General features: G+C 34.5%; 2 protein-coding genes across 5 annotated transcripts in view; one reads left to right on the top strand and one right to left on the bottom strand.

The window, feature by feature from the left end:
- The window catches only part of LOC127132151 (protein CURVATURE THYLAKOID 1A, chloroplastic), a 39713-nt gene extending 36058 nt beyond the window's left edge, over positions 1–3655 (top strand). Inside the window, exon 5 of the mRNA XM_051061038.1 lies at positions 3407–3655. Within this exon, the coding sequence (XP_050916995.1) occupies positions 3407–3472 (66 nt within the window). The 3' untranslated portion in view covers positions 3473–3655. The remainder of the gene's footprint in view (positions 1–3406) is intronic.
- Positions 1–5644, bottom strand: part of LOC127132149 (GDSL esterase/lipase At4g01130) — a 39131-nt gene extending 33487 nt beyond the window's left edge. Inside the window, exons 1-5 of one of the 4 annotated variants that reach the window (XM_051061032.1) lie at positions 5264–5632; positions 4911–5120; positions 4654–4808; positions 4253–4523; positions 3710–4060 (exon numbers count right to left, since the gene is read on the bottom strand). In XM_051061032.1, coding sequence (XP_050916989.1) covers positions 3792–4060; positions 4253–4523; positions 4654–4808; positions 4911–5120; positions 5264–5498 — 1140 coding nt within the window. In that variant the 5' untranslated portion in view covers positions 5499–5632 and the 3' untranslated portion in view covers positions 3710–3791. Of the gene's footprint in view, positions 1–3709; positions 4061–4252; positions 4524–4653; positions 4809–4910; positions 5121–5263 lie in introns of those variants that run through there. The other 3 variants (XM_051061034.1, XM_051061035.1, XM_051061036.1) reach the window with 3 other exon arrangements.
- Positions 5645–24949: the final 19305 nt, after the last annotated feature.

The raw sequence follows: 24949 nt of genomic DNA, 5'->3' as shown, positions 1-24949 counted from the left end.
TGCTAATGTGCCTATGTTAAATAATAGAGTGTTCCTCTTGAACATTCAAAATGATGTTGCAAAGTGTCTCAAGACTTGCTATATCGACTCTTCGTGGCTATGGCATCTACGATTCGGACATCTCAACTTCGACAGTCTAAAATGTTTGTCAAAGAAGGAAATGGTGAGAGGCTTGCCTAGTATAAACCACCCATACCAACTATGTGAAGGATGTCTAGTTGGGAAGCAATCCCGGAAAAGATTTCCAAAGGAATCAACGTCAAGAGTGACAAAACCGCTAGAGCTCATACACACTGATGTCTGTGGACCAATCAATCCAAACTCTTTTGGTAAGAGTAAATAATTTCTCCTCTTTATTGATGATTATTCTAGAAAAACATGGGTTTATTTCTTGAAGGAGAAGTCATAAGTGTTTGAAAACTTTAAGAAGTTAAAAGCCCTTGTGGAGAAAGAAAATGTTCTTTCCATTAAGGCCATGAGATATGACCGAGGAGGAGAGTTCATTTCAAATGAGTTCCACAAATATTGTGAAGATCATGGAATCTGCCGCCCAATAATAGAGCCAAGATCACCACAACAAAATGGAGTAGCAGAGAGAAAGAATCGGACCATGCTTAACATGGTGCGAAGCATGCTTAAGAGCAAGAAGATGTCGAGAGAGTTTTGGACCGAGGCAGTGGCATGTGCGGTTTATCTGACAAACCGTTCCCCAACAATAAGCGTGCATGAGAAGACACCACAAGAAGCATGGAGTGGAAGGAAGCCTGGGATCTCTCACCTCAAAGTGTTTGGAAGCATTGCCTATACTCATGTTCCTGATGAAAGGAGAATAAATCTCGATGATAAAAGTGAGAAGTATGTATTCTTCGGTTATGACTCAAGATCCAAAGGGTACAAGCTCTATAATCCAAATAGTGGAAAGATCGTCATAAGCCGTGACGTGGAGTTCGAAGAAGAAGATTGTTGGGATTGGAGTGTTCAAGAAGACAGGTACGATTTTCTTCCTTACTTTGAAGAAGAAGACGAAATGGAACAACCAATGATAGAGGAAAATATTACACCACCGGCCTCACCGACACCAAGGTTGGATGAAACAAGCTCAAGTGAGAGGACACCACGACTAAGGAGTATTGAAGAGCTTTATGAGGTAACCGAAAACATAAATGACATTAACCTTTTTTGCCTTTTGGGTAATTGCTAGCCTCTAAGCTATCAAGAAGCAGTTGAAAACGTAAAGTGGAGAGACGCCATGGAAGAAGAAATCAAGTCAATCACGAAGAATAATACATGGGAACTTATTACACTTCCACGAGGACACAAAGCAATTGGAGTAAGATGGGTGTACAAGGTGAAGAAGAATGCAAAAGGAGACGTGGAGAGATACAAAGCAAGATTGGTGGCGAAAGGCTATAGTCAAAGAAAAGGAATTGACTATGATGAGGTATTTGCTCCCGTTGCTCGTCTTGAAACTATTAGACTGATCATTTCTTTGGCAGCCCAAAATGAATGGAAGATCTATCAAATGGATGTGAAGTCGGCCTTTTTGAATGGTTTTCTCGAAGAAGAAGTTTATATCGAGCAACCACGGGGCTATGAAGTAAAAGGGCAAGAAGAAAAAGTCTTGAAGTTGAAGAAAGCATTGTATGGACTCAAGCAAGCACCGAGAGCTTGGAATGTTCGAATCGACAAGTACTTTCAAGACAAGAACTTCATCAAGTGTCCATATGAGCATGCACTCTATCTTAAAGTGAAAAGTGGAGATATTTTTATTGTGTGCTTATATGTTGATGACTTGATCTTCACAGGGAACAATTTAAGCATGTTCGAAGAGTTCAAGAAAGACATGTCAAATGAATTTGAGATGACAGATATGGGTCTTATGGCATATTATCTCGACATCGAAGTAAAGAAAGAAGACAAAGGAATTTTTATCACCCAAGAAGGTTATGCCAAAGAAGTCCTTAAGAAGTTCAAGATGGATGATGCCAATCCAGTTGGCACCCCGATGGAATGTGGCAGCAAGTTGAGTAAGCATGAAAATGGAGAGATTGTTGATCCAACTATTTACAAAAGTTTGGTTGGAAGTCTGCGTTACTTGACAAGTACAAGGCCGTACATTCTCTATGCTGTAGGAATCGTAAGTCGCTACATGGAAGCTCTAACAACAACTCACTTCAAGGCGGCAAAAAGAATCCTTCGATACATCAAAGGTACAACAAACTTTGGCTTGCACCATTACTCTTCTAACAATTATGAGATTATTGGCTATAGTGATAGTGATTGGAGTGAAGACTTGGATGATAGAAAAAGCACTACTAGTTTTGTGTTCTTTATGGGAGATACTGCTTTCACTTAGATGTCAAAGAAGCAACCTATTGTCACACTGTCAGCTTGTGAAACTGAGTATGTTGCCGCCACATCATGTGTTTGTCATGCAGTTTGGCTAAAGAATTTGTTGAAAGAATTAAAAATGCCACAAGAAGATCCTGTCGAAATATGTGTTGACAATAAATCAGCACTTGCTTTGGCAAAGAATCATGTATTTCATGATAGAAGTAAGCACATCGACACTCGTTACCACTTCATAAGAGAATGCATCGAGAAGAAGAAGGTGAAGTTGAAGTATGTGATGTCTAGAGATCAAGCTGCCGACATTTTCACCAAGCCACTCAAATTGAAAACTTTCGTGAAGCTAAGGAATATGCTTGGAGTCACAGATCAAGTTTAAGGGGGATGTTGAAATATTAAACTTGATTTGGGCCTAATCTTATTATTTGATTTTGGGCTTAATTATTTGGGCTTAGTTTATTTTGGGTAATGTTTCTAGAAAAGTCTTATAGTATTTGGAGCATCTTAATATTTCTTAAGATTGTAATATTTTCTAGAATACTTTTTTAATATCTAGAGTTGAGAACTCTTTAGATTAGTGTGTCTAGAGTTCTCCTTAGAGTACTATAAATAGAGATGTAATCTTACACTTTTGTATTAAACAAAAGTACAAAGTTCTCTCTTCCATAAATAATTCTCCTACCTACCAAGTTTTTATTCAAGCCTTTAATATTCCCACACGCTTTCCCTAAACACAAAAAAAGTTTATTTCCAACCTCTCTACGGGTAGCTTCTCTTTAAGGTATAAGGTATGCCAAATGCATATTCATTTATCAATGAATTCAACTCAGAAAATACATATGTAATCGCCATTTTGTATATATATATATATTGCTTAGGTTCCAAACATAAACTTCTCGCATTTTATGACAGACCATACTAGAATGTCTATGTGTACTTTCTTGCATCGGATATCCTCTTTCTGCAATCAGAATTCGATTCGTTGTTTTATTTATATTTGCTCATGTCTTAAACAGTATACTTCTCATATATGTTGTAACTTTTTTTTCCTATACAGTCTAGCAGAAAGGAACTAGCTACGGATATTGAGGCACTGAAAAAGAAAATTGCCGGAACCGAATAGAGCAGTATTAGTAGCAAGTCATGTTGATCTTCCTTGCTCATCATTTGTTTGTTTTGCTGTATGTCTTGTTATATGAGAGGCATTTGTATCTCTTGATATAGAATAGAATTGCTCAATCTCTATCAGTATCAACCTTGTAATAATCCATTTCATTGTTGAAAATAATGCAGCAAATCTTATATATATGTTTATGATTTTGAATGAAAATCATTCATATTTTTTGGTAAAAATTATGCAAACATCACAAGCTAGTTTGACATACTTCAATTTGTTATTACAAAGATAAAGAGATACTAAGAAACGATGATGTTGAAATGAATCAACCTATTGGTTGAAGATCACAGTGTTGTTGAAATGGAAAAGGAGGATCAAAATATGATCCATTAAGAATAGCATGTGTTATAAGCTTGTTTGCAGCTTCTGTGGTGTGTATCCCATCCCAACTCACATACTTGTAAGGGTCATCACATGCCGTCGCTGTCACTTTTTTCCCGTCGATCTCTTTACTCTCTCCACAATAAACTTTAGGATTGAAGTTGTACTCACCACCTCCATATCCACAACATGCTTTTGTACCATACTCAAGTCCTGTTTCAAATAATCCAAAAACATAAAAATCACACACAAAGACAAATCACACACATCAACAATATGTGTCTGTGTCTGATGCCGGACACTCACACATACGTATTAGATCAGACACGTGACATGTCTTCTATCATAAGTGTCAATGGTACGAGATAATTTAAAAACTATAACAAGGTTGATGAGTGTTTGTACCATGAGAAGAAGGATGTTGGAAGAGCTCTAACAGAACAGTGTAGGTATCCACATAAATGACAGAAGCATCTGATAAATTTTCTCTAGTTTGTTTCAGTGACTCTTTCAACATCTTGTTATAATTCACAACGGCATTGTTGTAAGAAACCATGCATCCAAATTCGTCCTGTTCTGTACTATTATGAGGAAGCTCTACCAAGAATGAAGGGTAGCACCCTACTGGTGCAAGATTAAGCACCATAAATGTTCTCCCACCAAGATTATACAGCTCCTACAAATTTCATTGAGAAAAATCCATGTTAATAACCATTTTCAGTTTTACCATAACAGAAGAACACAACACACACTATGTTGGTTTCGTGTCTCGTCACTAACTAGTAATAGACATAAATTACTCTTACTTTAATGGTTGCAGCAATTTGTGAAATAACTTGAGGAAGAAACTCTTCCACTCCACCTGTGCCGATGTCTGCTAACTTGGAAGTGAAATCATTTTGGCCAATATAAAATGTATATAGAGATTTTTCAAATATATCGGGTGAAGGAAGTTTCATATCTGAGCGACAATGAAAAAATCAGCGTGTTACAACAGAATCATATGCAATTTTTTTACATCATTTCAAAAGTATTGGTGATAGTTATACTATCCGTTTTGAACCTTTTTGATCAGCTTCTGTAACTTTGGCAACGAATTGCTTCATCTGGTTGAGCTGAATAGCAAGGGAGAAAGGGCTGATTCCGGAGACAAACACAGAAGTATTAGGAAAAAGAACAGTGGATGCCAATGTAGCATAGTTTGCTCCATGTTTAAAATCAGATCCTATTGATTGTAGATACGGACTCAAAAATGGAATTCCAATAGCTTGAGCTGCAAAATCAAATCAACAAAAATATGAGAAGAAACAAAGAAAAAGCAGAAGCTAGAATGTCTCTATGAATAATGGCTTCATGTCCACAATCATTAGGAATGATATCATATGAAATATATATAGATATTAACAGTAGTATTACCTAAGAAATCAATGACGAGTCTGCCATCTGATGCCCGACCAACTGGCTTCTTGAAATAAGTCATTCCAAAGGGAGGACCTTCAGCAGGAAAAGCTGAAAAAAATCCACCAGTATCTGAATTTGAATCCCCAAAGTTAAAGATTGCTTTGAATTCACATTCACCATTACTCAAACCAACCAACCAAATCAAAATGAACAGCAGAAACATGGTATTCATCAATGTCTTTGAACTCATTTTTGAAGCTTAAAATCACTACAGAAGTGAATATTCGTTAATGATTGATCACGTGGCAAATATTGCTTGTACTGTTTTAGACAAAACACTCTTTTTGTTTGAGATAAGGTTGGTTCACACGTTTATGTGTTTAAGAGTTGTTCGGTTATAGTCTATTACTCAATTATATAGGAAGGTTAAATATTGAAAGTAATTGTTGGATTTATTGCCTCTTATATATATTTTATATATAAAAGTTATAAAGTCACTTAATAATTTATTGTATCAAAATAGAGGTCAATTATATAATTTGTTATATTTATTTTATTTATTTATTTAATAATAATTATTCCACTAATTTGATGTTTTTTCTTTGATATAATTTTCTATATTTATTTATTTAATAATGATTGCCCCACTAACTTGATATGTTTTCTTTTAATTAATAAATTAATAATTGTTAATAATAATATATAAATAATTAATATTCATTAATAATTATACTAAATTATAATCCTATAACTTCTTTTATAAAAAAAATTCCCCAAAATCTATAATAAATAATAAAATAATAAAATATAGATATTTTTAATTAATAATAATATATTAATTAATAAAATACACACTCACCAATATAAAATGCAAACATTATTAATTAATAAATAATAAATTAATTAATATAAAACTCCACTCATGCGCTCTTTAAGACTATTTAAAGAAACAGTAAATATTATTTCTATTTAAATAAAAAGTAAATCTTATTAATTAGTAAAATATATAAATTAAATAATAATAAATTAATAAAAAAAACTCTACTCATCCAACACTCTGTTACCAATTAATTAATAGAGAACTAACTATTCTATTTATAAATTAATGATTTATTAAATTAAAATAATATTTTATTATTGTTGAAAAGTATATATTTCAAATTATTTTTCTATACAATTTATTTGTTTAGAACTTATGTTATTGTTTTTTCGTTCATTTTGATTTTGTTTCGTTCATTAATTTTTTTTGTCATGTATCACATTTTAGTCTATTATTCACTCATGTTTTAATATTTTCCATTTTATCAATTTATTATATCATTTAAAAAATTCTTATTTTCTTTTTTAAGTATATTGTTGATTTTTTATTTTTTATCAACTTATTTAATCATTCTCTTTTCTTTTGAGTATTTCTATTTTCCTACTTATATTTTCTTTTTCTTTTATTTTTTATCACTTTTTGTCCTAATTTTTCCAATTCAAATTTATCTTTAACTATTTGTCAATATTTATGAATGAATTGAATTTATTGTATCTTAGATATAAAAGTTGTTAAGTCACTTAATAATTTATTCCGCAAAAATAGAGGTCAATTATGTAATTTGTTATATTTATTTTATTTATTTATTTAATAATAATTATTCCACTAAATATTTTTTCTTTGAATTAATTTTCTATAGTTATTTATTTAATAATGATTATCCCACTAACTTCATTTGCTTTCTTTTAAATAATAAATTAATAATAATAATATATAAATAATTAATATTCATTAATAATCATACTGAATTATAATCCTATAACTTATTTTATAAAAAATTTCCCCCAAAATCAATAATAAATAACAAAATAATAAAATACAAATATTACTAATTAATAATAATAAATTAATTAATAAAAAACACACTCACCAATATAAAATACAAACATTACTAATTAATAAATATAAATTAATTAATATAAAACTCCACTAGTCCATTCTTTAAGACTATTTAAAGAAACAGTAAATATTATTTCTATTTAAATAAAAAGTAAATCTTATTAATTAGTAAAATATATAAATTAAATAATAATAAATTAATAAGAAAACTTCACTCACCCAATACTCGGTTGCCAATTAGTTAATAAAGAACTAACAATTCTATTTATAAATTAATGATATATGATGAGCGACGGACATGTCTGTCAGATTATGACTGCAAGCGCACAACCTATCGTGTAGTTTTAAAAGATTATCAAACCCACAAAAATTAATGTTCAAACTAATGATATTTATTATTGCAGTGCAAAGCTAAGGCTAAAGATTATAAGGGTAGGAACGGAAACAAAAATACTAATTTCTAACGGTTTAAAAGTTATGATAACAAACGAGTCCGGAATATGGATTCCGCGTACCTAAAGGATTAGGTAGAATTGGGCACTAATTATGATTCTATTATGTTAGGTAGAAAATAGCGACTTAAAGGTCTCGTCTCACACTCTCGCGCTATTGACAAAGATCACACCTCCTAACCACAGAATTTTGCTCTCGCTCGTCCGTTCTAATTACAAAGTGCATTTTTAAAGTAAATGAGATCATAAACGATGCCTAAAGCGCTCTCTATTTTTAGGATCGATGCCTAGTTTCCATTATCTGGTTCCTTCTTCACACTCTCGCGCTATCAGATTAAACCTTAACTTGTCTCACACTCTCGTGCCAAAACAATAAAATATACAATTGAAAACTAAAGCCATAACATGGTTAAATCATAAATTCGCACCTATGATAAAAAGCTAAACGTATTCGTTCCGTAGCAGATCTCTTACAAGATCAATTTGGATTGGCTCTCGTTTGTTTATTTCTACTGAGTCTCGTCGGTAACAACGGTCCTCATATGCCAGACTCATGATAAATTAGCAAGACATGATATTATTTGGGAACAACATAATTAAAATATTCAAAGTTAAGAGTAACATGGCATACAAGTAATTGAAACAGTAAAACATGCAAATATCAAAAGCAATAAATAGAACCTGAAATTGCTTAAAATAAAACTAGAATTAACTCGAACTTGAACTTGAATTAACTTGAAAATAAAATAACGGCAAACTTTCTCTTTGATCCAAGAGTACAATGAAGATGAAAAACAGAATGAAACTAGAACAGGTGTGACAATCCCTCGATGTGAGTTATTGTTATTTTTACAGGTAATTTATGCTTAGATTCTAATAAGTGATTTCGGCAGCGCTTCCGCACAACTTGGATACCTTTAAAAGTCTCCCACAATCCTATTTATAGAGGTTTTAAGACCTGGTAACTTCCTTCGATCGTGCATGGAGAGTAGAGGAAAAATAGAGGATAAAAAACGGTTCAGAACTGCCCACTAGCGCAGTTCTGTTACTGCGTGATAATGGCGAATGCCATTAGGGGAACGACGAACGCCATTCGTTCCATGTTTTAAATGATGTGGCATCGAAGTAAATGGTGAACGTCGTCTGTACAAAATGCATAAATTGGCTCTTTTTCTCCTTTTTAGCTCCTATTTTGCTCCTTTTCCGCGAGACTTCCAAAACTTCAATGATATCGGATAATAGCTGCAAAACAAATAAAATGGAAGTAAAAGGCGATAAAATGCAATAAAACAAAGACGAATAACATGTGAAATGAGCCTAAAAACACGATACAATTTATTCCCCGGCCGAGTCCTTCCATTAATTTATTTTCATGGAAATCCCTCGAGTCCCCCTAGTTGTTTTTAAGTCGTAGCCTGGCCTATGTACAACCCGTTTATCCCCCAGAGTCTTTGTCTCCCCAGTGAGTTTTCCTTATGGAATGCATTATACTCTTGCGGACTTTCAGTCTCTCCGGATTCTTTTCCTTTGTGGTAACATTTCCCCACAAAGATTCTTTTTAAACATTCATATCATATGCATCATGAGGTCTCTTAGGGACCAAAATTTGTTTCTATATGTTGTTATTTAATCCCATTCTACTGAGTCGATACGAAGATTTTAACCTTCATCTCCTTAGTTAGAACGTCCTTAAATAGGGACAGTTGTAAGACCCCAATTTTAACCCTAAGATCCCTCATGTTATTCTCATCATATGTATTAGCATTGGGATCACACCTTGGCATCCTCCTTACCCCTCATTCACTGGGTTTGCATTGGGAGAGATCACCAAGCATCATGTGATTGTATCATACTTTGTATTTGATCATCTTTACTAACTAAAATATCAAAAAATATGTCTTTGTATAAACTAACTCTTTTGTAGGTAGGACATGTGCTCACCTTTGATCTATCAAGCTCACATCTAGGGTTTAAGACCCTCATTGCTAAGAGCTCAATCAATAATGATCTACAATGGCTCTAGAAATCATATATGGATCTCCATGATCTTCACATGTTATTTTTATAAAGAAATCATCAAGAGTTTGGAATTGGTTTGCCTTGGAAACCCTAGTCCATCTGGGTATCTTGTGTAACTTCTTCAAGAAGCTTATTCACCAATTGATCAAATAATTCAAGGTATAATTCAACTATAATCATATTATGCATATATGATCTCCCATGAGTCCCAAAAGTCAAGAGAATTGCAAGTTAGCAAGTTGGTTCATGGTGGTTGACCAGAGGAATTCATTTGATCAAAACTGGGGTTCCCTAGACCCTGTCTCCTACAATTTTTATCATATGAAAATGATTCCAAGAGACAAATTACTCTAAATTTCATTCCAAACAACTTTAATATTGAGGCCTAGATCTAGTTTTGCTTGGAAAGTCATTTTTTATGATGAAAGATTATAGGTCATTTGTCTAAACCCTAATTTGGAGGTCAACTTCCCAAGGCCATAACTTGCTCAATTTTTATTATATGAAAGATTTACAAGTTTAACAACCAAATTCAAGGTGTATGATTCAACTTTTATGTTTTTAGTAAGAGCTAATTCAACTTTTATGAGCATGTGATATGAGGATACATTATAAGTCATTTTGGACCAATGCCATTGAACAAGTGATTTTCCTCAACTTCAAAAATGCATAACTACTTCATATTAAATCCAAATATGGTCAAATTTGTGACTATTTTGAAGGAATTTCAAAGAGTTACAACTTTTATGAAGGAACTTTTCTCATTTGAAGCTCACATGAAAAGTTATCCAAGGTGGAATAAGTGAACATATGGCTTGAGACTTAGATATTTTTTTTTGATATGTTTAATTTTCCAAACTTCCACCTCAAAATGTATCATGATGCAAGCTTCAAATAAAAACCTTTTCAACATGAAAGATGTTCCTCTTGATCTAACCTTTCCAAAAAGTCCAATTTCATCCATTATGGACAAGATTTGAATGGGCTGCGCATGGCTTGAACATTGCATCATCATTTGGCAAGATTGAACTTCAAACTTCCATGCACATTTACCTAGCATTCCAACATGATCTCAGACTTGTTTGCATTCAATTATGGACCAGATGACATGATTTCATGAGCCTGTACACGCCCATGCACCCATGCATCACTCATTACTATTTTTGGATTCCATGTTCAAGTGTGCAAATATCAATTGAATTGGCTATAAATAGAGTCCTCTAGGCTCAGAACAAAGGACCCTGGGCGCCAGCTTTGAATCCACACCTTCAAACCCTTCCATTTAAGAGGATGATCCTGAGAATTTCCATTGGAAATTGAGTTTGAATCTCACTGTTTTGAGATTCAAATCTCCAGGGATCCAAAGCCTTTTGATCATTATATTCTACTCCTTCAATCATCCTGAGTAAGATCAAGCACAAGCAAGAGCAAGACCAATCGAATTCAAACTTGCATTGAAGGTATTTTCCAGAAAATTTTATCTCTTCGATTCTCACTCAGTTCTCCATAATTCTCTTGGATCTTTGGTTGTCTGAAGTCCTACCAATGTAGGCAACAAGATGGAGTTGCTTTGAGGTCAAATCGAAGCAACTCGGACCGTGCACCTCAAATTTCAACTCCTTGTATCTCTTAATATACTTAGAGTTAGGATAAATTGAGGCCAAATTCGAGCTCAATGCCATTTTTACTTTAAAATCATGTCCTTCTTTTTAATTTTGGTGATGGTTATGACTGAACCAGTCCGATGAGGCTCATCGGAGAAGGAGACCAGAGCTTTGGCTCCGGTGATGAGTTGACAATCCTCAGAACCATAGGATCCATTTGATTTAATCTAATCTCACGTGTTGGTTTGAATGATCGTTTGTGTGGCGCGCTGACTCAGGTCCATTGTGGATTGTGCGCTAGTGACCACTTGACCTGCCACCTAAATTAATGAGGGAGATCAATTGGTCCATGTTTTTTCTGATTATTTGATTTTCATTTTATTTGTTCTATTTTTATTAATTCATATTAATTTTAATATTAATCCAAAAAATATGAGAGTTTCACCAAAAAAATTTAAATAAATTCCTCTTTCATTTTCTGAATTAAAATTATTGTTTGGATCATTATTAATATTTTTCATGATTTAATTGATTTTGTGAATATTTTTAATTGTTTAAAAATAGTTTTAAGTTTCCAAAAATTATAAAAAAAATTCTCCAAGGTCCTTTGACCTTGTTTGACCTATGATAAATCTCATGGCCATTTATTTGGTGTTTTGATGAGGTTTTAGGAATTTGATAAACCATAATTTAATTTAATGCATATTTTAGTTGATTTTAATTATTTAAATGCCAAATAAATTGTGTTGAGCTTCTAATATTGACTTGTTGAGTCTGGGTTGTGTTGTTGGGCCTTGGTCAAGGTTGATTTGACTTTGTTGAGTTAAGATCATTTGATTTAGGGGATTGATGAAATGTACATTTCATCTCCCAAAATGAATGAATGATCTTAATTTGGTAAAAGTCCTTCTTTGACCAATTTGTGTTGATTCCATTTCTCCTCCCTCTTCATCTCATTCCCCTTCTTTATTCATTCATGTCATGGACCTATGATATCTATAGATCCTAAGACTAGTTGATTGCAAAATCAACATGAGTGTGGATGAGATTAGGTCCACCCTTTTGCATATTCTTTTTGTGTGTGGTATGTTTTAGGAGTATAGTCCATTATACTATGTCTCTAACATGCATTAACACCAAAATTATATTGCTCGGCCTCCAATAGTTGTGACTTCTACATAAGTCCAATTACGATTGCTTAACATAGTGCTAAATTTATGACACAGAAGGCATAGCATTCTAGTAAGTGAGATTGTAAGTCTCCCCTCTTTCATGGTATTGTGTGGAAACTTGGCCTTTTTTCCTTCCTTTGGAAGATGTCTTGGTTCAAGGATCCATGCTTGTGACAAGTGGGTTAAGTGTTCTCCAAAGAATGAATTAAACAAAACAAAAGCAAAAGCAATATTAACTTCTAATCAACTAACAAGTAACATTTAATTTCAAGCCATTTACTTTTATGCACTTTAATTTCAAGTCTTTATTCATTTGCCATTATTCATACCATTCAATTTGTTTACTTTAATGCCAATTTCCCTTTGCTCACTTGAGCCATACTTTGTGAATATATTGTGTTTGTGTATACTTGTTTGTGTTTGTGGTCCTTTGACCTTAATGTACATAATAACAACAAAAACCTTAAAAGACATTTTGTGTGCACTGTTGGTTTTGATCTGAGACATTTGACTTAGAATTAGGCAACACTCCCTATGCAAAAGGACTTGGCCAATGCCAAATTTCATGAAACTAAGTGCTTGTGAAATGCCTTTCATTTGATACAATTATTGAAGATCCATTTGAGTTCATCTGCAACATATTGAAGCTGTTATTTTGAACTTGTGCCTAATGCCTATCTTTGAAGTCATCTGACACATGGGGAAGTTTGAAGAAGATCATGGAGTTGCTAAGCTTGGATGTGGCTATCTTTATTTGATGACTTGCTTTTCATCTTGCTATTTGTATATTGATATTTCTAGATTCTAAAGTCCAAGGGAAATTTGGTTTTCTATATGACATTCTTGTCTATTGGATTGCAGCCCATTGGTCAGATCTTTTCAACTCTCAACTTTTAAATTTTTTATTAGGATTAGTCTCTTCATATCTTCCCCACTTCTTTAATTTCAAATATCTCCCTCCTTTTAAAAATCTTCTTTGTTTGTGATTTCTAAACTTTGACCATTTTGCAAATTAGAAACTTTGTCCTTATGCCATTGCATTTTTAAAATCTTTTCTTAATCAAACTTGTAAATGAACTTAACTATACTTGACTTAAAATTTCAAAAGTCAAAAATAACTAACACTCATCCAAACCTTTTTAGGCCTCTTGTGCCTTTGTTAAACTTAAATTTTTGTTAAAAGCAACTCACTCACTTTGAAATTGATACCACAAACTACGAGGTTTTGATCCCTCATTTTATGTTGGTACATAGGCACAAGTCTGGAGGTCCTGTCAAACACAAAAATATAATTAATGAATTCTTTTTTCATCCCTCCACTCTATTTATTTCAAACATCATTTTATACAAAAACACATATGCACACAAGAAAGGGCTCCCTAGGAATACCTAGGACACTTTGGGTGTTAATACCTTCCCTCTGTGTAACCAACCCCCTTACCTGTAATCTCTGGAATTTTATTAGTTTTGATTTTAAAACTTCTTATCTTTGGGTTTTGTTTGTACTTTTCCTATTTCCCTTGGAAACAATAAAAGTGCGGTGGCGACTCTGGTTTAATTGACGTCTAGCTTATCCATAGCTTGATGGTCATGAATTTACTGCTACAATATGCACTCCATTCATATTATCGATGAGGTCAATAATGTGGAGATTCGTCCGCTCGACAAAGTCAAACTGAGTCTACCTGATCTGATCAATGGAGGCTCTCATCTTTGCCTGCTGCATCTGAATGTTCCTAAGTAGGACATCATGGTCTGCCTCGACATCATTCCAATGTATAAGCTTACTTAGGACGTCATCAAGAGTTGTTCTCATGGCGGGGTAGTCATACTCCTCGCGGGGCTGATATCCGGATGAGGTACCTGCAAAAGAGTCAGGAAAAGCAGGTGCGATGTATGATTAGGTGCCAGTGTGGGGAGCATCTTGCTCCATGTGATTGGGCTCGGAGGCGTTAAGATCAAAGGTCCAATTACCGATTATGTGCATGTTTATACGTGCGATGTAAGGTAAGGTAACTCCCCTAACCTCTCGGCTACTAATCATTAAGGAATACTTTCCGTCAGGTTTATTTTTAATGAGGCGCATGCTATGGCAGTAATCAAGGTCGGCAAATGGAGTCTCTAATGGCTCAAGCGTAGCCAACTCCGTGCCTAGGTTTAAAGCAAGGGTTATGGATGTAATGAGCCCTCCGACATAAATAGGACCTCCAGTCCGAGCATAGGTAGACTGAAAGTGTGCGAGTAAGAATGGTGTCGGGTTAACTTTTGTTCCAGATAATGCATAATAAATAAGAAAAATGTCTTTAGAATTCACGTTACCAGTATTCTCTTGACCAAAAATAGTACTGGCTAAAATACGGTGCAAATACCGAATGACCGGTTTTTGGATAGCTGTAGCTTTTAGGCCTTCCCAGTCTATGATGGTTTTGCCAGACAGTTGCTGCCAAAAGTCGAGAGCTCTGGATTCCTAATCGCTCTCTAAAAGGTGTTGGCATGCAAAATCATCCCCATGAGGGAACGAAAGTAAATCAGCCAGTTGGTCTTGGTTAATAGAATAAGTTCTGTTGAACATTCTAAAATGTGCAGTGCCGGTTGTTCGTGATCCTCCGATAGGAGTGGTGTACCGAAAAGATCTCAAGAACTCGTAGGTAAGTCAGATAAATGTAGGACTAGTTAAAGTAAGAAAATGAGACATACCTAAGTTGTTAAGCATCCAATGGACACTGTCGGATAAGCCCAAATCATGAAGAGCAACATTGTTGGGGTACCATGTTGCTAAGACATCCCTCTTAAAGAGTTTGTGGTATCTGCTCCTCTAATTCTCGCCATCAATTCCCTCGGAGAAAATAATTCCCATGTAATCCACATCTCCTCTTGGTCGAACAACTCTTGGAGGCATTTTGAATGAATGATGGAAAAATAAATAGGAAGAGAATGTTATGGTATTTGGAGAAGAGAAGAGTGAATGGAAAATATTGTGAGGTGGTTGTGAATTTATAGTGATTGGGAATGAGTGGAGTGGTTGGAAGTTGGAGTGTTTGAGTTAATATTGTATAGAGTAGGAAGTTGAAGGGTTTTAGTTGAAAGGGGTTTGAAAAACGCGCAGGAGGGAGAAGAAAAGGAGGAAAATGTTCTGGTTTCCTGATATGGCGATCACCATTAGGCTTATGGCGAACACCATCTTCCTAAAATGTTGGGGCTTTTAAATTCGAAGCGAATGAAGAACGCCAATAGCTTAATGGCGAACGCCATTAATCCAAAATTCGTAATTTTTGGCAGTTTCTAAAGATTTAAAGCTGGTACATTCTATTAAGGCTATAAAGCAGTAAATTAAAATTAATAACTATAATTTAAAAAGCATGAAATTCATAATAATGAACATAATAAGTGATTAGATAGAACAATTTACTGAAATGCAAAGTACATTAATTAAACGTAGGTGTAACACATGTTTGAGTCGACATATCGACTTTAAAGTAGGCAAATACTGAAAAATAACAACAAGGGAAACAAACTTTGATGATAAATAAAATACTAAACGTAGAAAATACTAAAACCCAAGTACAATCAATTAATATAGCTATCACTTCGGTCCACGAGAATGCTCCAAAGAATGAATTTGTTGGAATACATGATCGAACTGTTCGTTAATGACATCCATAAATCCTAGGAGATCCACTCGGAGAGAAGTCACTTCTCCTCTGATGAAATCGACTTCAGATTTCAGAGCATGTATAGCGGTGCCAAAATCAATGGGAGGAACGACATGATGAGCACCAGAAGCGTGTGAATCAACATCGGGAAAGATGGCTTCTGGGTTCTCATAATGTTGAGGACTGTAAGGTGGTGTAGGGGACTCACTTTGGCCCTATAATTTGTAGAACCAGTTAGCTCGGTTGTGGACGTTGGTTTTCTCATGATTCGGCAGTGTAAAATTTCTGACTACTTCGTTATCAATTAGAAGCTCAAACTCCGTCAGTTCTAGATTAGCAATGATGCCACGGTTGAAACAGAAGTTCAAGTGCATAGGGTGGATACTACCAAAATCATGTAAACGGGTACACGAGTATCTCAAGCCTATAGCATCAGCAATCATGGTTATTAAACCACCAATGACAATAGGACCGTGTGTCTCTCAGGCGATCTTAGCTAGGTTTGTTACAGGACAAAGAGTTTGTCCTTATAAACAACGGTGATGTTCTCTTCATTATCGAATAGGATATGAGCCAGGATCTTGTGAAATTACCGGATAACAGAGTTGTGGATATTCTCAAAAAACATGGTGTGAGGTTTAGGGTGATAATTCCCGGTTATGTTTCCCCAAAAATAGTCAAAGTCCAAGTTTATGAAGGCATCATCAGGGGTAATGGTATAAGTATTTGGGCCACTACCTAAATGTAACCTAAATGTAACCTAAATGTAACATCACCGTCTCTCAGTCCTAAGGTGGCCAGGGTCAGTCCATCTGGGTAAACATCAAAGTCCAAATAACCTAAATGTAACCAGCCCTCTACCAAATCATATTCCTCTGTTAGGGTCATAATAGAGGAAACTCAGACATTCAAGGGTGAGCCTACGTTATTGGCTATACCTCTTCCTCATAACAAAATTCTCCCAACCTACTTGGTTCAGAAGGTACATAACACTGTCTCTCAGTCCTAAGGTGGCCAGGGTCAGTCCATCTGGGTAAATAGAAAGTGCCATCTCCCTCAATGTTAACATGTCAAAATGGCGCCTCTGATTTTCGCTCCTAAATACAACCTCCATATTATCAACGTGCTCCATATCCCTAAGTTAGTGATAAGCTATCCTAAGCTATGTTAGCCTGAAAGTAAAAAAAGGTTATACTATTAGTAAAAAGGTATCGCATGTTAGTATTAGAGTAGGTAGTAATAATAATAGTAATAGTAATATTAATAATAGAAAAGAAAAAAACATGGTATAAAATAATAAAAATTAAAACAAACTAAAAAGAAAAGAAAAAAGATTAAAGGTTGTGGATTGCCTTCCACTAAGCGCTTCGTTTAATGTCAGAAGATCGACATCGATCAGAACGGTGCTAACCTTTTGAAAGAGCGGGTAGCTATTCTAATTTATAGCTCATGCTAAAATCCATATTTTTTACATTGTGGTGGTGCTTAAGTCGCTGCCCATTTACAATGAATGGTTCATTGGTTTTACCTCTTATTTCCACAACTCCACTCTAGAAAACTTTCGTGACCTCAAAAGGGCCAGATCATCTAGAACGAAGTTTGCCTGGAAATAGTTTGAGTCGAGAATTAAAGAGAAGGACTACGTCACCCTTCTTGAATTCTCGCCTTGAAATTCGTTTTTCATGCCACTGTTTGGTTCTATCCTTATAAATGTGGGCATTATCATATGCATCTAGTCTAAGTTCTTCTAGTTCATGGATATCCAAAATTCTTTTCTCTCTTGCAGCTGTGTAGTTCATGTTAAGGGTCTTAATGGCCCAATAAGCTTTATGCTCGAGTTCGACATGAAGGTGACATGATTTACCATAAACCAGCTTGAATGGTGTTGTTCCTATCGGGGTTTTGTAAGTTGTCCTTCATGAAGTTTTGCAGACCAATCTTTCCTAAAGGTTGTGTAAGACCCCAATTTTGATCCTAAGATCTCTCATGCTATCTTATCATATGCATTAGCATTGGGATCACAACTTGGCATCCTCCTTACCCCTCATTCATTGGGTTTGCATTGGGAGAGATTACCAAGCACATTTGATTGTATCATACTCCATTTATCTTTATTTACTTACCAAAATACCAAAAATATGTCATTGTATAGTTTGTTGCTTTTGTAGGTAGTGTACATCTCACCTATGCTCTATCTAGATCATATCTAGGGTTTAAGACCCTCAATGCAAGGAGCTCAATCAAGAAATGGTTCACATTGGCTCTAAGTATCATATATGGATCCCCATGATCTTCACATGTTATTTTTATCAAGATATCATCAAGAGTTTGGAGTTGGTTTGCCTGGGAAACCCTAATTCATATGGTATCTTGTGTGACTTCTTCAACAAGCTTCTTCAATAATTGATCAAATATTTCAACGGATACTTCACCTTACATCATATTATGCATATATCATCCTCCATGAGTCCCAAAAGTCAAGATAATGTCAAGCTAGCAAGTTGGTTCATGGTTGTTGATCAGAGAAAGTCAACTGGTCAAAATGGGGTTCCCTAGACCCTATCTCCTACACTTTTTGTCATATTAAAATGATTCTAAGAGAAATTTTACTCTAAATGACATTGCAAACAACTTTCATGTTGAAGTCAAGATCTAATTTTTCTTGGAAAGTAATTTTTTATGGTGAAACATTATAGGTCATTTTGTTTGAACCCTAGTTTGGAAGTCAACTTCCCAAGGCCATAACTTGCTCAATTTTTATGATATAAAAGCCATTAAAATTTCATGATCAAATTAAAGATGTCTACTTCAATTTTGATGTTTGAAGGAAGTTCAAAATTCAACTTTCAAATTCATGTGCCAAGACGAAACATTATAGGTCATTTTGGGCAAATACCATTGAACAAGTGATTTTCCTCAACTTCTAAAATGCATAACGCCTACATGCCAAATCCAAATGAGGTCAAATCTATGACCAAATTGAATATGTTTGAAAGAGATACAACTTTGATGAAGGAACGTTTCTCATTTGAAGTCCATAGAAAAAGTTATTCAAGATGGAAGAAGTGAACATTTGACTTGGGACTTAGAAAATTTTCAAATATGTTTGATTTCCCAAAATTCCACCTCAAAATTCATCATGATATAAGCTTCAAATGAAAAAGTTCTCAACACGAAAGTTGTTCCCCTTGATCTCACCTTTCCAAAAAGTCTAAAATCATATCATTTGGACAAAGTATGAGACACTTGCGCATGGGTGAAAGTTGAAGTATCATTTGGATATTTTCAAGGTCCAATTTCCATACACACTTGCATAAGCTTCCAAGATGATTTCAGTACATTTCACATTGGATTATGGATCAGATGCTATCATTTCATGGGCCTCATGCATGCCCATGCAACCATGCAAAGAGGATTTTCAAATTTTTGCCAAAATTGGAAGTGTGCAAATATCATTCTCTATGGCTATAAATAGAACCTCTCATGCTCAGAATTGAGGACCTCATGCCCAAGCTTTGATTCAGAAACCCCAAACCCTCACCATTGAAGGATAAACTTGGGGATTTTCTTTGAAAATCGAGTTTCAATTCTCCATATATTTTGAGATTGAAACTCCAAGAGTCCATCCCTTTCTATGATCTGTTTCTCTTCCATCAAGCATCTAAAGCAAGACCAGGCATAACTGGAAGCAAGATCGTGCCAATCTGAAGCTCCATTGAAGGTGAATTTTTAGATTTTTGATCTCTTCGATTCTCACTCAATTCTCCATTATTCTTGTTGATTTTTGGTTGTCTGAAGTCCTACCAATGTAGGTAAGAAGATTGAGTTGCTTTGAGGTCAAATCGAAGCAACTCAGTTCATGATCCTCAAAATTCAATTCCCTGTATTTTTTCATATACTTGGAATTAGACAAAATTGAGGCCAGATTCAAGCTTCTGAGCATTTTTCCTTCAAAATAGTGTATTCATTTCCATTTTTCTTTGAGTTGAACTTAGACCAGTCCGGTGGTCCTCACCGGAGAAGATGACCGAAGCTAGGGCTCCGGTGGTGTGTTGGCTTGTACAGAACCCTTTGATCTGAGTCCCACGTTCTAATCCTAACCATCAAAAGTGATTACCATGTGTGCATCTTATTTGACTAAGGAACACATAAAACGCGCTCTTTGGACCATCTGATATGCCACCTCAATTAATGAGGGAGATCAGATGGTCCACATATTTTTGAATTTTTGAATTTTCATTTTTTTGCTTTATTTTCATTAATTCATATTAATTTCATTATTGATCCAAAAAATATGGGATTTCACCCAAAAAATTCAAATATTTTCCTCTTTCATTTTCTGAATTAAAATTATTTTTTGGATCAATATGATATTTTTCATGATTTAATTGTTTTTGTGCATATTTTTAATTGTTTAAAAGTACTTCTGACTTTTCAAAAATAGTGAAATTTTTTCTCCGAGGTCCTTTGACCTTGGTTGACCTATGATAAACATCTTGGCCATTTATTTGGTGTTTTGAATAGATTTTAGGTTTTTGGTAAAATATAATTTAATTTAATGCATTTTAAATTGATTTTTAATTTGTTTAATTGTGAATAAATTGTGTTGAGTCATTTTTATTGACTTGTGAAGTTTAACTATGTGTTTGGGCCTTGGTCAAGGTTGATTTGACTTTTGTTGGATTAAAATCATTGAATTTAGGGGATTGATGAAATGTACATTTCATCTCCCAAAATGAATGAATGTTTTTAATTTGATAAAACTCCTCCCATGATCAATTTGTGTTTGTCTCATCTCCACTCCCTCTTCATCTTCAATCCCTTTCTATCCCATTCCTCTCATTGGCCAATGACATCTCAATATCTGTAAGACCCTAATTTTGACCCTAAGATCCCTCATGGCATCATATCATTGCACATTGCATTTGCCTCAAGGATCATAGCATCTTGGCTCCTTAACCCTTGGGTTGGGACTTGTGTGAGTTGGTTTGAGACCACCAAGCATGCTTGAATTGTATATTATTGCTTTTCTTATTTTTGTTTACTAACCAAAAGCACAAAAATATGTCACTAACTTGTTTGTTTTTGAAGCTCAAGCAGTCATGTGATTCAAGGCTCCTAGGAGGCTCATATACCCATTCAAGTGGCCAAATGAAAGTGAAAGCAAGCATGACAATGGTTCACAAAGCTCTCAATCATCATATATGTCTACCAAGTATCTCAATTTGTCAATTTGATCAAGATAAACCAAAGGGCTTGAGGATTGTTTCCCAAGGAAACCCTAATTCAACTATGCATTGATTGTGCCTTGCTCATGAAGCAACCTCAACCTATGATCAAATAAAATCAAGGGAAGTTCTTTCATTCATCACTTTATTCATATATGAGCTTATGTGAGTGTCCTCAATCATCCATTCATTAAGATTTGAAGTTTAGACTTGAGAAGTTGATCGGTCAATTCATTTGACTATTTTGAAATCCACTGAGACCTAACTTTTGATGTGTTTGTCAAATGAAGATGACCCCAAGAGAAAACATGTTCTTAAGAACCATATTAACAACTTTCATGTTCATCAAAAATCCATTTGAAACTTGGAAGGTCATCATTCATTTCAAAACATTATAGGTCATTTTGACTGAAACCCTAATTTTGGGTGAACTTCCCAAAGACCTAACTCCTTAATTTTTTATGCTTTTTAGGTGAGACCAAGGGAATTGTAAAGTTTGAGATGTCTAATTAAATTGTTATCTTGGACAAAATTTCATAATCCTAAAATAAGTACATGTGATAATACAAAACATTATAGGTCACTTTGGACCAAAGCCATTGAAATGTGAAAAAGTCCAACTTCAAGTGCCCATAACTTTCTCATAAAAAATCCAAATGATGTAAAATTTAATTCCAAATTGATTATCTTGAAAAGTTATACAACTTTTACTTTTAAGGTTTTGTCATTTGAGGCATGCATCATTGAAACATAAGGGTTTGAAGTTGGTCCATTTTGGCAAAATTCTCATATACATGTTTTGTACCTTGAGCTTCATGGCCAATTTTCAATATTTTCCCAACTCCAAATGGATTTTTGTTCAACATAACAATTGTTACTTATGGCAATACCTTTCCAACCATTACCCACATGCCTATGTTTCAATTTTGCAAATGGCATTTTCGAAGAGGTGAAGTTTTGGGTTCAATTATGCATAACATGTGAAATCTTCTTGCACACTCCAAGGCATTGCCATATGCACGTCCAAATTCATTTGTTTGATCATCATCACTCAAATGCAATTGAGTCTGGGCCTCACATGCGCCTGTACATGCCCATGCATGGAGGACCCAAGCTCACGCACACACGAATATTTCATTGCATTGCATCAGCCTTGGCTATAAATAGGATGCTTCACTCACTTCAAATCTGAACCTAAAGGCGCCTGAAGCTCTGCACAACTGAATCCCCAACCCTCCATTAAAGGAATTCTGAATTTTTTCTCCATTTTTCAAGCTCAAATTTCAACTTTATTGGTTGATCTTTGGCTTTCAAATTCCTTAGCCTTGCTTCCTTGTTACTTCAAGATCAAGCTGCACTGAAGAATTGGATTGGATCAAGCTCACACAAGCTGCTCTTCAAAGGTTTTCATTCCAACTGTTTTCCTTCGAATCTCTTTGGATATTGAGCATTATTTGTATTGGTTGGCATCTCTGAAGTCCTCATGTGAGAGGCAATTGATTTGTGATCTTAATTTTGTGAATTGAACAAGTTCAGATTGAGTACCTTGTTTTTCCATCTCAGATTTCTCCTTCTATGAGAGTCTTGAGCAAAAACTAAGGTCACAGGGTTGATGTATATCACCCCAGCTTTCAAATGGTATGTGGATCGCGTGTTATGGTTGAGGTTTGAAAACCTGCAACTGGTGGCCGGAAAAAGGCTTCTCACCGGAGAAGATGGTGGTTTCCACCACCGTCCACACGTGGCTGACCTCATAGCCCTTGGATCCAACTGGAACGATATAATCTGGTCCTTTGATTGTTTTGACTATTTTAAATGCATTGTGTTTCACTGTTGACCAAGGAACACAATGAGCGCGCGCTCCATAGCCTTCTGATCAGCCACATCATTTAATGAGCTTTGATCAAACGCTCCCTATTTTTTTTAATTTCTGAATTTCCATTTTAATTTCTTTTATTCCATTTTATTTTAAAAATTCATAACTTCTTTATTTGGAATCACAAAAATATGGGACCAATTGCCAAAAACTTCTCTTAAATTCTAATTTCTAAAAATGATTTTTAATTATTTTTGTGATTCCATTTAATATTTTTTGTGAATTATGTCTTTTATGGTTATTTTTAATTCATTTAAAATACCTTTTAATATTAAAAAATGCCCAAAATATTTTCTTAACATCTTTGGATGATGATGGATCTATGAAAAGTATTCTCATCAATTTCTTAATTGATTTGAGATTTATTTGAGATTTTAATCCAATTATGTTATTTTTCCTCATTTTTAATTGTTTAAAATTAGTTTCTGTTTTCAAAAAATGGCGAATTTTTTTGTCAAACCTTGTTTGACCATATTAGACTTATGATGATCCAATTGGACTTTTCCAAGTTGATTTGAATTGGATTTGAAGTTTGACATTTATTTGTTCATTTTATTTCAAGTATTATTTTAATTCCAAAAAAATACCAAAAAATATTTTTGTTATTTCTTGACTTCTAAGCTTCATCTCACTTCTGTTTACCATTGATTGATGTTAATTCCATTCATGATTGATCAATGTGTTTTGGTTATGTCTTTTGAATTTTAATTATGTACATTCCATTTTTCATCATCTTCTCCTTCTTTTTCTTCTTGACCAATGAGTTAATGATTGGTGGTTAGCCTTGACATATAGGGGGCTTAACCTTCTTTGATCCAAATCAAATTCATCTTGATCAAATATCAAGTGAGTTGCTTTGCATTAAAGATAGGTTGCTTTTTGGTCAAGCAAAAAACTTAAATCCATACAAGGTCATTCTTCTTTTCTTTTGGCATGGCAAGTTGGAGGAGCTTGGCTTACTAGTCATGCTCTCTAACTTGTGTTTGTTTGCCTATAGTTTTATTGATCGGCCTCAGATAGGTGTGACTACTATGTTAGTCCACTTACGACTGCTTAACATAGCGCTAAATTTCCTTATGGCACACTAACACTAACTACTAATTACTAACTTTTAATTCAAGCATTTAATTCTTGCAATTTACTTTAATGCAATTTAATTTCTTGCTCATTTATTCATATTGTCTTTTTCCCTTTGCTCATTTGAGCTCATGTTTATGTTAATGCAATTTGCCTTTTGGTCACTTGAGCATATTATTGTGTACATACTATTGCCCTGTGGTTGTTTTGTTTTTGTTTGTGTGAACCCAATGCAAAAGGAGAAAGGACTTAGAATTAGGACCTTACTTATGCTAAATGGAGTTTCAAGAGCAACTAGGCCTCATGCCTTTAGAATGCTAAACATGTTGAAGAGTAACCAGGCCTCATGCCTTTAGAATGCTTAATCTTGAAAGATGAATTGAAAGGACTCCTAATTTTAAACTCAATCTTGTCCATCTTTTTATTGCATTGTGGAACCTTTTGATTTGTGTGCTCTTGTGATAGGGATCCCAAACTTGAGCTAATTAGAAGGACAATTGTCATGAGCATCCAAGATAAGAGAGACAAATCCAAATTGGAAGATCCTAGGAGCTTGATTGATTATTTGCTTGATTGCTTGAGTTAATTGCTTATTGCTTGCTAAGTCCAAAGGAAATGAGCAACTTGGATCATCTTTATGATCTCAAGAAGGGAACTCCAAGTGGTTTTATTTCTCTTCCCTCATCTTTGCATGTTTAGGACCTAGCCCTTCTCTTCTTCTCTCCACTATAACCCAAGCCA

This window comes from Lathyrus oleraceus, chromosome 3, assembly GCF_024323335.1.
Source record: "Lathyrus oleraceus cultivar Zhongwan6 chromosome 3, CAAS_Psat_ZW6_1.0, whole genome shotgun sequence".
In the NCBI taxonomy this organism is placed as follows: Eukaryota; Viridiplantae; Streptophyta; class Magnoliopsida; order Fabales; family Fabaceae; genus Lathyrus; species Lathyrus oleraceus.
Note: the sequence above shows the minus strand (reverse complement) of the source record. Positions and strands in the feature narration are given on the sequence as shown.